At 48.9% G+C, this 14,546-nt stretch overlaps 1 protein-coding gene and 1 long non-coding RNA gene across 2 annotated transcripts; both read right to left on the reverse strand.

Moving 5' to 3' along the window:
- Positions 1-5,384: 5,384 nt before the first annotated feature.
- LOC120666504 lies at positions 5,385-6,559 on the reverse strand. The gene is made up of 2 exons (XR_005671766.1): positions 6,419-6,559; positions 5,385-5,755 (listed from the first exon to the last, which is right to left on the reverse strand). It is a non-coding gene; the product is annotated as an uncharacterized LOC120666504 (long non-coding RNA).
- Positions 6,560-10,484: 3,925 nt separating this feature from the next.
- On the reverse strand, positions 10,485-11,798 carry LOC120667188 (aspartic proteinase nepenthesin-1-like). Its single transcript, XM_039947254.1, has one exon. The coding sequence runs from the start codon at positions 11,796-11,798 to the stop codon at positions 10,485-10,487; it is 1,314 nt and encodes a 437-aa protein (XP_039803188.1).
- Positions 11,799-14,546: the final 2,748 nt, after the last annotated feature.

The following is a 14,546-nucleotide window of genomic DNA, read 5'->3' on the forward strand; positions in this document are numbered from 1 at the left end:
TTAATTTACACCTCATTTTCGCTCATTTTCGAACTGAACAGCCCTAGTGTAGGATCAAGAACACCGACTAGAGGGGGGGTGAATAGGAAGTTTAAAATCTAAAACCAACAACACTAGAGAAATTTAATTAGTAACAAAGGAAAGCCCTATGTCCTGCTACTACTATCTCTAGATGGGTTTGCAACCTAGGGTGACAAGATACAAATTAAGCTCTAGTAAAGTAAATTGCTCAAAGTAAAAACAAAAATTAAAGTGAGCAGGAGAGGTAACCAAGCTTGACACACAAATTTATCCCGTGGTGTCGATGACTTGCCGGTCACCCCTAATCCACGTTGAGGTGGATTCCAAGAATCAACCGCTCCTCTATCAAGAACCTCTTGATCTTGAGCCGGCTTGAATCAAGGAACCGCTCCACACCTCGATTCCACTAGAGTTGCTCTTCACCACTCCGGTGAGGTGAGCACAAGATCTCTCACAATCGAAATCGGGGCTCCTCAACAATCTCCTTGGAGGAGCTCTACGAAATCCTCTTCTCCAAACCGTCTAGGGAGCGGCAACTCCCAAGAGTAACAAGTCGATGACGCTTGCTTGAAGTTTCCCTAGTGCCACAAAGCTCAAACTCTTGATGCAATGCACTAGGAAGCCCTCACACTCTCAAGAATGCAATCTCTAAGCAAGTGTGTGTGAGAGAGGGATGCCTTAGCTCTATAGTATCAAGTATGTAGTCCAAATGGCCAAGAGAGAGACCCAATGGCCGGGCATTGGGTATATATAGACATCCCCTCAAAAACTAGCCGTTACACCCTTTTCTGCGAAGTCGCGGACCGTCCGCTGTTCAAAAACCGGACCGTCCGCCGGTATAAGCCAGTGAGTCAGAGTGCATTTAATGCGTGTCAGAACTAGCCGTTACAGCCCTTGCGGACCGTCCACGCCCCAGGGGCGAACCATCCGCAGTTAAGTGTTCCACACCACCAGAGACGAACATCGTCTCTGGTACAACTTTGAAATTAGCCGGCGGACCGTCCGCACTCCAAGAGCGGACCGTCCTCCATTCATCCTTAGAAATCCACTAGAGACAACAATGTCTCTGGTACAAATTGTCAAATAGTCAGCGGACCGTCCGCGCCCCAGGGGCGGACCGTCCGCAGCACAGATCATTAGCCCAACCAGAGAAAACACCCTCTCTGGTATATTTTGAGTTAGATCGACGGACCGTCCACCCACCTAGGCCGGACTGTCCGCCAGTCACATCTAATTTCCACCAGAGCCAAACATGCTCTCTGGTACGGGTGAGGACCGTCCGCACTCCAGGGAGCGGACTGTCCGCGCTTGTGCAGTCAGCTCTCAAACATGTTCTTTTTCAAATCTTGTCAAAGCGTCGTTAGCCCTCATGTATGCACCTAGACATTTTGAGCAAAATGGCACTAAAGACCCGTCAACCACGAGTACACAACCCCTCTTGATAGTACGGCTATCTATCCAACAAATCCGGTCACTTTTCATCCACTAAACGCCTTGTGACCGGTAAAATACAAAAGCCCTATTTTATACCATTGTCTTGAGCCCGAGCTTTGCATATCATCTCCAAACTTCACACGTTCACAACCAAATCTCTTTCATCCGTGGATCAACCTATCCAACAAATCCGGTCACTTACTCATTTTTCATGAAAATTTCAGAATATGGTATGAATAAATTCACCAAGTTCGATGAGTAGAGAGAACTCCCCCTTGATATGTGCATATAAATTTGAATGAATACCAACAGCACATATATATGAAATTTGAAAATTTTGACGGAGTTTCCCCTATAAGTGGAAATCGAGGCATACAAGATACAAGATATATATATATATATATATGATATGAATTTTTGCTTAGTTAGCACAACCTCACAACCACAAGATGAACATAAGTAGATAAGAGTAACACAAATCAACATAATTCATCACACATTACAAACCAAATGTTCAAATCCAACCACAAATCACAAACCGAGTTCATGCAAGACACAAATCATAAACATGTAATGCAATAGTTCAACACAAATAAACACGAGTAGCAAGTGGAAGCCGAAAGCGAATGATTTCCATGTGAAGTCCATGAGCTCCCCCTAGATCCAAGCACTCCAAAGCTCCTTCTCCCCCTTTGGCATCAATTTCCAAAAGCGTCAATCCATCGGCGGTGGAGGAGGTGGCGGTGGGTAGAACGGCTGGTGCGAGTAGAACTCTGGAGGCGGCACTGGAGCCGGAAACACTGAGTAGAAGTGGTCAGAAAACCCGGTGAAGGCTGTGTTGAAAGTATCAAAGCGCTGCTCTAGATGCTGCTGCCTCTGCTCAAGCTGCTCAAACTGCTCAAAAGAAGGCAAATCCTCAAAGCGTGAGTCAAGAGCTGCTATGTCTGAGTGTAAACTCTGATGAACCCCCTACATCTGAGCCATCATGGGCTAGAACATCTGCTGCTGCATGTTCTGGAAGTTGAAGTTCATCTGACTCTGCATCTGGCTAGCCAACCCCGCAATCTAAGAGGACATGCTCTCCTGCATGGATGCAAAGTAAGGGTCAAAGTAGCCAGCTGGAGGAGCACACTGCTGCTGTACTAGAGACTGTGGTGGTGGCATGGCATGCTGAGCTACAGCTGCTCCCATGTGAGCATCATTATCACTATCATCATCACCATCCTGCCCATGTGCTTCAGCATCCATATCATTTCCAGGGAAAGGAGTCAAAGGCCTCAAAAGAAAAGCATTGTCATTCTTGAATGGCCTGAAAGGAGTGTGCTTGCTCTCACATATCCCTCTGAAGTTAGACTTGACCTTGATGATGGACATAATATATGGAGCAAAATATAAGTTCATCTCCATGTTAAGCCTTAAATCTGCAAGCTGATCCATAATAAGAGCAATGACATTTATTCTATTTCCGTTCATGATATGAGATATCACATTCCAATAGAGCCCTCTAATCTTGTCTTTGTTGCCACTCTTAGGCATGAATGTGACTTTGACAATTTTATTAATCACAGCAGGATGATGCCTCATACCATGAATGTCCCAAAGCTTGTAGCAATACCAAGATGTGCAGGCTCATAGTACATGGGGTAGTCATTCTCATCTAGAGGGTTTTCTAACACAACATTCATACTTTGCTCACTAGTGATGAAATCATAATCCTACTGATTAGCCTCAGCAAACTTTGCAAATGTAGCATAATAGGTTCTCTTGCCAGTTGTCCACCAAAATGTTTCCTCAACCATGTTGATCTCTAGGGTGGCATAGAACTGACGTATGACTGTTTCATTCCAATCACACTTATGCTGCAGAAAATTTACTAACCCCATTTGCTCAAATCTATCAACTAGATCAGACATGACTTGTTGTGATCTCATATAGCATAGGTCAATGGTCTGATGTTTGAATACATTCTTCTTAACTAGATGACCAAAGTAAGCATCTTTTTGTACCTCAGTTTTGAAGAAGAGGATATTGATGTCCCGAGGCAAGTTGAACTGATTCACTGCTCTAGCATTGGCATAGCTCACATCACTCCACTGTCGGCTAGGAAGATCCAGCCCCATCAGATCTGTAACATCATCCTCAACTTCCTCAGTCTCTTCCTCTGAAGATTCATCACCAACATCACCCACTGAAGATGCTGCATCCATCTCACTGAGATTGGGAGCGTAGTCCACATCATAAGAGTCATCACTGTCTCTTTGTCTTTTGGAAGACACAACCCTCTTGATTTTGGAAGTAGTGGCCTTGAGGGTCTTCCGGGGTGGCCTGAGATCAATAATCAATCATAAGATTCATATATTCAAGTATAATATCCAAGCCAAGTAAGATCATCACAAGAGAACAAGAATCAGCCATTCTGTGCACTGGCGGACCGTCCGCATGAAGGCCGCGGACTGTCCACGTCCATGTGCTGATTCTGCCTAACGGCGGACCGTCCGCCAACCAGGCGCGGACCGTCCGCGATGCATCTATTCATGCGTAGAGAGCCCAAAATCGCCCCAAACTTTGATTCATCCATATTATGAGTTCTAGATCAAATCCACCAACCAAAATTTAACCATAGTACCTCCTCATCACTAGGAACAAGACCCCCCAAATATTATGAGTTTGCCAATGATTTCAGGACCCACGTCACAACACAACCAGCAGGTACCCTGGGGTACCTGGACGCTGAATATTATAACACATCCCGGCTTAGTGAGAAGAGTGACGTGTACAGCTTCGGAGTTGTGCTACTGGAGCTCATCACAGGCCAGCCACCAGCAGTCCCTGTTACTGGCACTGAGAGCATTCACATTGCACATTGGGTGCGCCAGAAGCTCTCAATGGGTAACATTGAGAGCATTGTTGACCCGGCGATGGGAGGAGAGTATGATGTCAACTCTGTCTGGAAAGTTGCAGAATTGGCACTGCAATGCAAAGAGTGGCCATCACGGGAACGGCCAACAATGACTGACGTTGTGGTGGAACTCAAGGAGTGCATGGAGCTGAATGTGCTGCACGTATTGGGATATTACAGCTCGGCGCCGAGCAACACAATTAATCTCAGTGCTGCAAGTGTTGACTTACAGAGTGATGCACCAGGAAGTGATGCAAGACAGGAAACTGTGCTTGAGCTGGAACAGTTAGACAATAGATCATCAACTCAACTAGGTCCTACACCACGATGAGATGATGGTCTAGAATTCGTGGAGTAAGTCAGATGCATCAGAAAATTGTATTTCATCATGTCGTTTGAGCTGTTAAATCAAGTAACTAGTTCGCAACCCTCCATCTATGAATGGTGTATACTTATGATAGAAACTGAATATGTGATTTCCAAGTGGAGCTAGATATATAGAGAACTTGTTTGATAATAGCTGAAACATTGAAACAGAAAATTTAATGGGTCTGAATCAAGACTCAAAACCCAATCTCATGATTGCTATGGTTCTTGGGTATGTCAACAGCATCTGATGTGAACAAGTTTGCCTATATTATACTTGTTAAGAGCTTTGTTGAGATAGAATCTTATGGAGTGAGTAGCCAAATGTAAATATGGAGGGTGAAATTTAGCTAGTCTGCAGCGAACTAGAGAGCACTCTATACAAGATTGATAAGTATTTTCAACAGTACCCGATATAGAGGGAGTTCATTACCTAATGACACCAACAATTTGTGAATTGTGACCTTGTTACATCGTCCACTCTTTCTATAGCCCATAGTATAGAGTCTCAGAAGTTCTTTGTTGTCACAACCTATAAACTGAATGTAGATCAGATGCTGTTGTCCAATGCTTGCATTATACATACATATTTCTATATTATTGGGCAGCTTTCATATATTGGAGATACAAGAAAGGGCCTGAACTCCCTCATAATCCTCGGTGCTTGGACCATCTAGAAACTTAGAAATGATTGTGTGTTCAACGGTGCTGCCCCTAGCATTCCTGTGGCTCTTGCCCGTGCTAGGGAGGAAGCCCATTTGTGGAGTTTAGCTGGTGCTAAGGGGCTGCCCTTACACACAGCTAGTGTTGTTGTGCCTTAGTGGATGGTGTGGTCAGGTCTTCCTTGAAAAGCACAGGTGATTAAGTTCTTGCAGGGATAGAGTGTGGGTGTGTGTTCGGGTCTGTGTATGACTCTCTTCTTCTATTAATACGATGATACGCAGCTCTCCTGCGTGTTCGAGAGGAAAAAAAAGAACCACAGAGTTGAATCCTTTGACAGAATTGAACTTTCCCTGTCAGAGATATCAGATTACCCTGCAAGACAGAACTCTAGGTATATAATTGTGTCTACACAAAAGGGATTAATCTGACGAAGTATACAATTGAATAAAAATTAAACAGATTGTTTCAACCATTTTGGTTCCTGTTCATATACTGCAACCTCTTCTTTATAAAGGTGAATAACAAAATAATTACTGCAAGGCAATCAAGGTAATGCACCATATGCAGAAGAAACACCAACGAAACTATCGCTACCTAACATTACACCGACCGCACTGCTGAAAATTACAGTAGATCATTAGTCATTACTGACTACATACAACAAACACCTGATCTGATGATGCTATATTATAGCCCTAGAAATTAATTCCTTTCAGATGAAGGGAGCCCTAACCATTAGCAAAAGCATCTTAAGCGAGCAGCCTCTATGAGCCCATAGTAATAAAAATAAGGGGGGGGGGGACCGGATAACCAACATGAGATTCCCATAAAAGAGTCAAGCCAATAATGCGGGTGCGACATGACTGATGAAGCAATATCCTAGAGAATTATTAGTTCAACGCACCAGGAAATCATCCTGCTCGCATCACAACATGATATGACGCGACAGTTGTGAAGTTTTCTTTCTTTGTATTCGCAAAGGTTGAGCCGCATGGGGCGGCGAATATCTCTGAGAGGGAGAAAATCAGGGCTCACCGGCGGTGGTGCGGCGCGAGATCGACGAGGAGGCCGACCGCACGGAGGAGCCAGCGCTCCCCGTCCCACGGAGGCGCCGACGAGCACCGGCGCCCGGCGACGAGCCTCCTGGCACAGATCGAGCAAGTGGATCCAGGTCGGGCTGAGCAAGGCCTAGAGATGACCATATTTTCTTCACGGCCCACTCGATGTCACTTGGCCCAAAAGACCAACATGCATGATCCTTAGCATTGCACCGAAATAAAACCAACCGGGAACGAGCCGTAGCTCGTTTGGCAAGTGCTCCGGGTGGTGGAGCTGCTGGTCGTGGGTTCGAGTACTGCTCAACTCACTATTCCCATAGGGGCTTTCCCCCATTTTCTTCTCCTGCAGGTACTGTAGCTGTTGCCTCACGCGTGGATGCACCACAATGGTCAGGGTGACGTGCCCATCACGTTCGAAGCCTGGTGTCGACTTCGGATACCTCTCAGCCACGTGAAGTTTCCTAGGTATAGGTTGTAGGTCTAGCTTACACACAGCGTGTGTGCGTGTGGGCGTGAGTGTGGTGGTGTGAGTTTGTGTGTGAGTTCAGATACTACAGCTTGTACTTGAAGGGTTGAGGCATAAAAAAAAGAAATAAAAACCAACCGTGTGCCGCCTTGCTTGCTTTCATCCGACTCCGAGAACCCTTTCCGCGGCTTAGCAATTGCTCGTTTGGCAAGTGCTCCGGGTGGTGGAGCTGCTGGTCGTGGGTTCGAGTACTGCTCAACTCACTATTCCCATAGGGGTTTTCCCCCATTTTCTTCTCCTACAGGTACTGTAGCTGTTGCCTCACGCGTGGATGCACCACAATGGTCACTCACTATTCCCATAGGGGTTTTCCCCCATTTCTTCTCATGCAGGTACTAGTAGCTGTTGCCTCACGTGTGGATGCACCACAATGGTCAGGGTGACGTGCCCGTCACGTTCGAAGCCTGGTGTCGACTTTGGATACCTCTCGGCCACGTGAAGTTTCCTAGGTATAGGTTGTAGGTCTAGCTTACACACAGCGTGTGTGCATGGGGCGTGAGTGTGGTGGTGTGAGTTTGTGTGTGAGTTCAGATACTACAGCTTGTACTTGAAGGGTTGAGGCATAAAAAAAAAGAAATAAAAACCAACCGTGCGCCGCCTTGCTTGCTTTCATCCAACTCCGAGAACCCTTTCCGCGGCTTAGCAATTGGCCCGGCGCGTCACGTTTCTTCTGCCTTCCTCTCGAAGCGCCCCCAACAGTGCCCCGAGGCGAAAGAGGGTGACTTCGAGGCGGACGCCGTTCTCCGGCGGGGATTCCGCTGGTCTTCTTCTTCCTCGACGGCCGGTCGGTCGTTGATGAGGGAGATGGACTGCGGAGTCCCCATGCTGCTGTGAATAGGTTAGATACTTACATATCTAGACCTAGATGCTGCTCGTCGCCGTCGAGCGATGGAGCTAGGTTTTGCCGGGGGCCACTTTCCATAGATTTCTTTTGTTGTCGGTTGGAGATGATGGAGGTGGATCCGCTGCGGCTTGTGTTCCTCTTGCTGATGGTTGCCATCGGCGCATCGGCGAGGTGGATTTTGCTTGGGAGTTGGTTGCTGGCAGCGCGTCGCCCTCGGTGGTGGCGGCTTCAGTCGGCCTCGTGTTCTCAGGATGTGGAAGAGGCTGCGGGTGCTGCGGTAGCGAGGAGGATGGATCGAGCTCGAGCTTCCCCTGGCGGCGGTTGTCGTCGGTGGCGAGCTTGGATCCATGGCCGAGGGAACTCGGGGTGCAGCCCCGACCGATGCTTGTTCGGCATTGCCCTCAGCTCGTCCATGGAGGTGAGCGTCTTCTGCGGTTCGTCAAAGCCTTCGTGCGATGGGGTTCTCGTCGGCCTCGGGTTCGGCAGCGACGGCCAGAGCCGGCGTTGTCCGACGGTGGTGGAGAAAGGGTCCAGGGACCTAGTTGTAATTTCTATTTTTAGGGGGCCTTTCTGTTAGTAGAGAAGGACAGTTGTCATCCGTATTCCTGTACGGCATACTCGTATGCGGTTGTGTATTTGTATGCTTCCTTAACTCTTAAAACATGTATGCTTGAATAAAAAAAACTCCGAGAACCCTAAGACGACGCATGACACCATGGAAGAGGAGGCGAGGCCGAGCAAGAAGGCACGCGGGAGCGCTGGCTCTGGCCTGACGACGTTCGCGCTCCGCCTGGCGAAGCGCCTCGCCGACGGTGGCGGCCAGAACCGGAACCTCGTCTTCTCGCCGGTGTCCATCTACACCGCGCTGTCCCTGGTGGTGGCCGGGGCACGCGGCACCACCCTGGACGAGCTCCTCGCCCTGCTTGGCGCGGCGTCGCGCGACGACCTCGCAGTGTTCGCCCGCGACATGGCGGAGCGCACCCTCGCAGACCAATCCGGGCTCCCGCGGCGGCGGCGGCCCGCTCGTCGCCTTCGCGCGCGGGCTCTAGCGCTATATGCACTATCAACATATACTTCATGGTGGATTTGATAAAACAAATTTGGTATTGTAGTGTTACTATTTCTTTCTATATGTTTGGTCGAAACTTGTCAAGTTTGATTTATAACAAATCTAATATGACATGTATATAAGAATAGGAGTACAAGTAAATCCAATCACATATAGCCACATATGCATATTACCAATTTGATCAGTATTGGATCGACCACGTTTTCGTGCTTTCATCTGGTTAGTAACGTCGGCAAGGAGAGTTGATCGGATCCATATTGTTAACACAAGGCAGGAACTACTACGTACACAAATCCTACAACAACAAAGAAACCCAAAAACTTTAACTCTAAGCAAAAGAACAACGAACATAATGACGACGAGCGGCAGCGCCAGGGTGAGATTGATGCCGACGGTGTCGGCGACCCTGACCGATCATAGTGAGGCCACCTCCTATAGCTGAGGTGCGCGCCGACGCAGAGCGTGCGAGAGACATTGGCAAGGAGGCCGAAGGCGTCGACCTTTGGACTTTGGAGACCCTGACGACGTCTCATCCCCGGAAAGGCTGACGAGGCCCTGGACGTCGAGCAGATCGTTGGCAGAGTACTTGTCCCCGCAGCGGTCCAGCATTGACATGGAGCATGGCGACGCCGCCTTGAACTCGGCGGCGAATCAGTAGCAGTAGCGATGGACGACGATGGTGTGTGGGAGGAAAATACGTGGATGATTGGAGGCGGGAGGCCGACAATGCAGCGCGAGTGGAGCACGGCGACACCGCCGGGGCGCAGCGTGCGCTCCAACTCGGCGGCGAATCGGTATCAGCTGCGGTGGACGATCGTGCGGTGGATGATTGGATGGAAAGCAACAAATATGGAAAGGAGCATCAACGTCGCTTGTATCAAGATGATTGGATGGAAATAAGCAGCAAAAATATGGAAAGCAGCATTAGTGTCGCTTGCTGATGAGCTCGGAACTAAACAAGGAAACAATTTTGGGTATAGGTGGGCGGGTAAGAAAAAGTTTGATGCAAAAAAAAAGCGCCAAAAAGGCAGAACCGTTTTAGATGTGGTTGTTTTCATCAACGTCTCAAAACTTTTACAATCACCCGCCTAACAAGCAGACCTAGCTGTGAGGGGTATGAGGTAATATTTGAAGTGGATGTGAAATTCAATTGTTTCGGATCCTTATATACTAGATACTAGATAGATAAAGTAGATATGGTATAGATAATGAGTAAAAAGGGCATGTGACCATCTTTTAACCCTAAACCATTCAGTTTCTTTTATTCCGACATGCATGCCTCCTACTGTCTATTTCCTTTTATTTTATTATGTTATTCTGTGTAGTTTCTTTAGGTTATATGGTTTGAAAAAAATCTACATTTCACTTTGATCTTGCCTAAAAGTTGTTATATTTTGAGACGGATAGTATGATATTTTGTAAGAAGATAGATCAAGTACATTGGAAGCATCTATTTTAATTTTATTTAGTTTTGCAGGGAAAAATACATATTTCTTTGTTGAATTCGTATACAACGAATAGAGACAAATACAAATTAGGTAGCATATATATATCAAGTTCCACAAAATGCCTCCATCTGGACGTACGGCGTCATATGCACGTCATCACATGGCGCTGCAGTCCGCCGGCTGGAAGGAGAGCACGCCATTGCCGAGGTCGTAGAGCAGGTGCATGTTCTGCTGCATGTAGTTGCCGATGATGGTCGTCTCGTTAATCGGCAGCGTCGCGTTCGGCCCCGCCGAGTTGAACACCACCATGCACGCCGTGGTGTCGTCCACGGGCGCCCAGTAGTTCTCCGCCGGCACCACCACGTCCGACGAAGCTCCGCCGCCGCCGCTTCCAAAGTGGAGCACCAGCGGCGGTACCAGCTTTCCGGCGTCCCCCTGCGCCACGCACAGGTCCAAGCCGCTTCTTGCCGGCGGCGGCACGAGGCTGGCGCCGAGCTGCCGCACCAGCTCCGCCTTCAGCGCCTGGTACGCCACGTCGACGAGGCTCGTGAACGGGGAGCCGGAGTCGATGAGCGTGCCCGCCCACTGCCCCGGCGCCACCTGCCGGAGGTCGAACGCCGCCGCGGGGACGTCGAGCTTGGCTTTCCCCACCGTGATCCCGGCCAGGGGCAGGAAGTAGAACGTGCCGAACAGGTCATCGCTCGGGTTCTTGACGAACGGCACGGAGGCCGCCGGCGTGTTGCCGCTAAGGCCGGCGGACGCGCCGACGAACAGGCGGCTCGTGTTGACAGCGTCGCTGAAGTAGGGCGTGAGGCAGTAGGAGAACTTGGTGTCGCCGAGCTGGGAGACCAGCGAGAGCGCGCCGCGGCCGAGCCCGATGATGCCGGACGCGCCGTCCAGGGAGCCCTTGGTGAGCCTCGACGCGGTGACGCACCCGAACGCGAGGCTCGCGTTCTGCGACCCGAACGTGAAGACCTCCGTGCCGAGGACCCCGGCGATGGCGCCGGCGCCGTAGCCGGTGAGGACGTCGCACGCCGACCTGTTGCGCGAGCATAGGGTCTCGGAGCCGAGGGCGCACGCCGTGGCGTTGCACGCCACGGGCTGGACGGTGCGTGACCGGGACGGGTCGTAGAAGGAGAGGTTCTGGCTGAAGCAGCCGGGGCGGCAGCCGGCGCACTGCGTCCAGATGAGGTTGCTGCCGGTGTCGATGATGGCCTCGGCCCGCTGTGGCGGGTCGCCGATGAGGTACTCGGCGATGTACTGCGTCTCCACCCAGCGGACGGGCGCGGTCACCTCGCCCATGGACGCCAGCCGGCGGTGGGTGCGCTCGGTGGCGCGGCGCATGCGCTCCGCCACGGTGCGGTTCGCCCTGGCGTCGACGTGGATGAGCTCGAGACGGATGCCGGCGCAGGCGGCGGTGAACGTCAGGGAGGCGCACAAGAGCGCCAGCCAGAGCAAGGGTCTCGCCATTTTTGTCTTGTGGGAGCACTCCTTAGCGTGTATTGTTCGTGTGTGTGCATGGAGAAAGAGAGCGAGGGTGAGTGTATATATAACAGATGGGATTATTGGATGGAAATGAAGCGATGGAGTGCCCAACGATATGTTGACAACGTCATTGCAATTCGCAAGTGGATGTATTATTTGAGAATAATAAAACATTAAAAATTTCAACAAAGAATTGGATAGGATAAGCAACAGATTTTATAAGGATTGATAAAGCTCTAGATACATGATCAACGGGTTGATAATCATATATCAGGCAGATTAAGTCATGCATCATTTCATTTGGTAAATAATCAAATTGACGAGACCTTATAACTGATCTTCTATATACTTTGCTAAATTGTTCAAATAATGGGACAAATTCGGATAGATGATGTATTCTTTTAGTACATGACGTACAGCTGCTATAGACAAATATTGTGGAGCATTGGACATTGGTATCAACGAGTAGGTAGCATTTTATTAGCTGGTATGTTGACTTAGTCATCTATACCTAATGTATGACAAATCTTTGCCAAATAGATCGATGGGGCCAAATGGATCGATGGCAAAACAATTTTGACCTCCAGAGCTTCAAAACAATCTACTTACTCCGTCCGTCCCATATTATTAGTCATTTTGGCTTCTCTAGATACACAAATTTTGTTATACACTTAGACATAATATATATATAGATGCATAGTAAAAACTATGTATCTAGAAAAGCCAAACTAACTAATAATTTAGGATGGAGGGAGTATATATATCCCAATATTTTTTCCCTTCTCATCACCCGAATTTTGGGCCATTAGATCAAGATCTAACGGTCCCTGCTCACCTTCAACCTTGAGTCATCTTCTTCCTCACGCCCACGCCCCCCACCCCCGCCCCCACCCCCGCCTCCGCCCCGCCTCCGACGCGGGGCTCTGGAGAGATCCTCCTTCGCTCGTGGCTCCTCCGCGCGCCCTTCCCGACCCGCGCGCCACCGCCGCCATGGCAGTCGTCGCCCCCGCCCCGGCCTGGCCCAACCGCCCTCCTCCACCACCAGCCTAGCGCCGCCACCGCCGCCGGCCTCATCGCCCCCGTGCCCGCTGCCACCATCGGGCCGGCCTGCCACCCCCAACCTTCCTTCTAAGCCTAGCAATGGACATTACCAAAGCCCAACCCCAAACCCTAACCTCGCTGGAGGTGGAAAAGAAGCTAGCTGGGATTGAGGAAGATGAGGTCGGGTGGCGTCTCCTCATTTGTTACAAATTTGAGTGTGGGAAGACTTGAAAATGCTCGGGCATCATATAGCTTTCCCAAAATGTAATGTTCTGTGGTTGGATGGGTATGGCCTGGCAAGTTACAATAACAATTAGGGAAGTGGATACAATAACGAACAAGTCATAAATCTTGAGGGTTGCTTGCATGAGTCGCAATTCTTGTTTGTGGTGCAATACCAACTCTCGTTCTGTGGCACAAACTACCAAATGCTGAAGCTCAAGCTTGCCTGGCAGCTTTAACAGCAATATCGAATCAAGGGATGACAAGAATCCAGCTGGAATGCGACTCGTGTAACTTAGTCTCTGCCCTGAAATCATTTGCCTTTGATCAATCACCGGCTGTTGGTCTGCTTAGGGAGGCAAGACAACTGATCCAATTAGATTTTGTTGATGTTGAGATTTTGTTTACCCCTGATCTTGTAATTTATGTGCTCATGGGTTAGCTTGCATGAGTTTTAGTTGGGACTCGGTTCAACCATATGTTTGGCTTGATCCCCTCCCAGAGTTTGTAATCTCCTTAACAGCTTGTGACTTTTCTGAACCCCAAATTGGGAATGAATAAAGCGAGCACTTTAAGTAAAAAAAACTACCAAATGTGGTGACATTTTCAAAAATACTGGATGGAACGGTGTGCCTTCCGGCATCAGCAGGATGCTTTCTATCCTAAAGCAGGTAAGAAACCAGCTTATGACTCTTTGCTTGGTTTCAGGGGAAGAACAAGCTAAGAAAAGGCAGGTAGAAAAAAACCAGCAGACGGATGGACGAAGATGAATGCGGGTGGAGCTATTGACAGTAGAACTGCTGCCCCGGATGACACTATTGTTTTACATTGCTGGGCAAGTGTATGGGGCCATGTAACTCTCTCTTCAACAAACACCCCCCCCCCCCCCCCTCTTTCTAGAATGATTGTATGCAAAACCTCAAAACAATAAAATTGCTCAGGCTGGCTTCTGGCCCGCCCCAGTTTTCCCTAAAAAAGAACAGTAGACTAGTGATGAAGGCATTATTATTGGTGTGGCTATCAAAGACCATCGGGGATGATTCAACGCACGCTGTGGAAATATCTATTTATGCAAACAACCAACCGTGAGGAGCTGGAAGCAATAGCCTGTACGTAGGGGCTAAGAGCAACTCCAGCAATGACTCCTACTCAAGATCTCTACTTTCTTGAGCAGGGGCTATCCAAACTTTCTGGGGCTTCAAATTTTGCTCTCAACTCCAACAATAGTTTCTACTTTGCAGCCCCTACTTTCATCATAAAAATAGGACCACCTGTCATAGACTATATTATTTTCTCCTATTATTTTCTTCTTTTCATTTCTATTGTCAGCTTCCTCTCTTTTCCCTCTCACTGCACTCGCCGGAGTTGCCGGGGTACATCTATGCACAAGGCCAGAGCGTCTCGTCGTCGTCGAACTCGCTGAGGTAGACGACACACTCGAGCTCCTAAAGTGAGATGCGCACGGCGTGG

Source organism: Panicum virgatum, chromosome 3N (assembly GCF_016808335.1).
Source record: "Panicum virgatum strain AP13 chromosome 3N, P.virgatum_v5, whole genome shotgun sequence".
NCBI classification, from domain to species: Eukaryota; Viridiplantae; Streptophyta; class Magnoliopsida; order Poales; family Poaceae; genus Panicum; species Panicum virgatum.

What these genes read in the sequence shown, in the direction of transcription:
- LOC120667188 (XM_039947254.1), bottom strand. Translation starts at nt 11,798, where the DNA reads ATGGCGAGACCCTTGCTCTGGCTGGCGCTCTTGTGCGCCTCCCTGACG.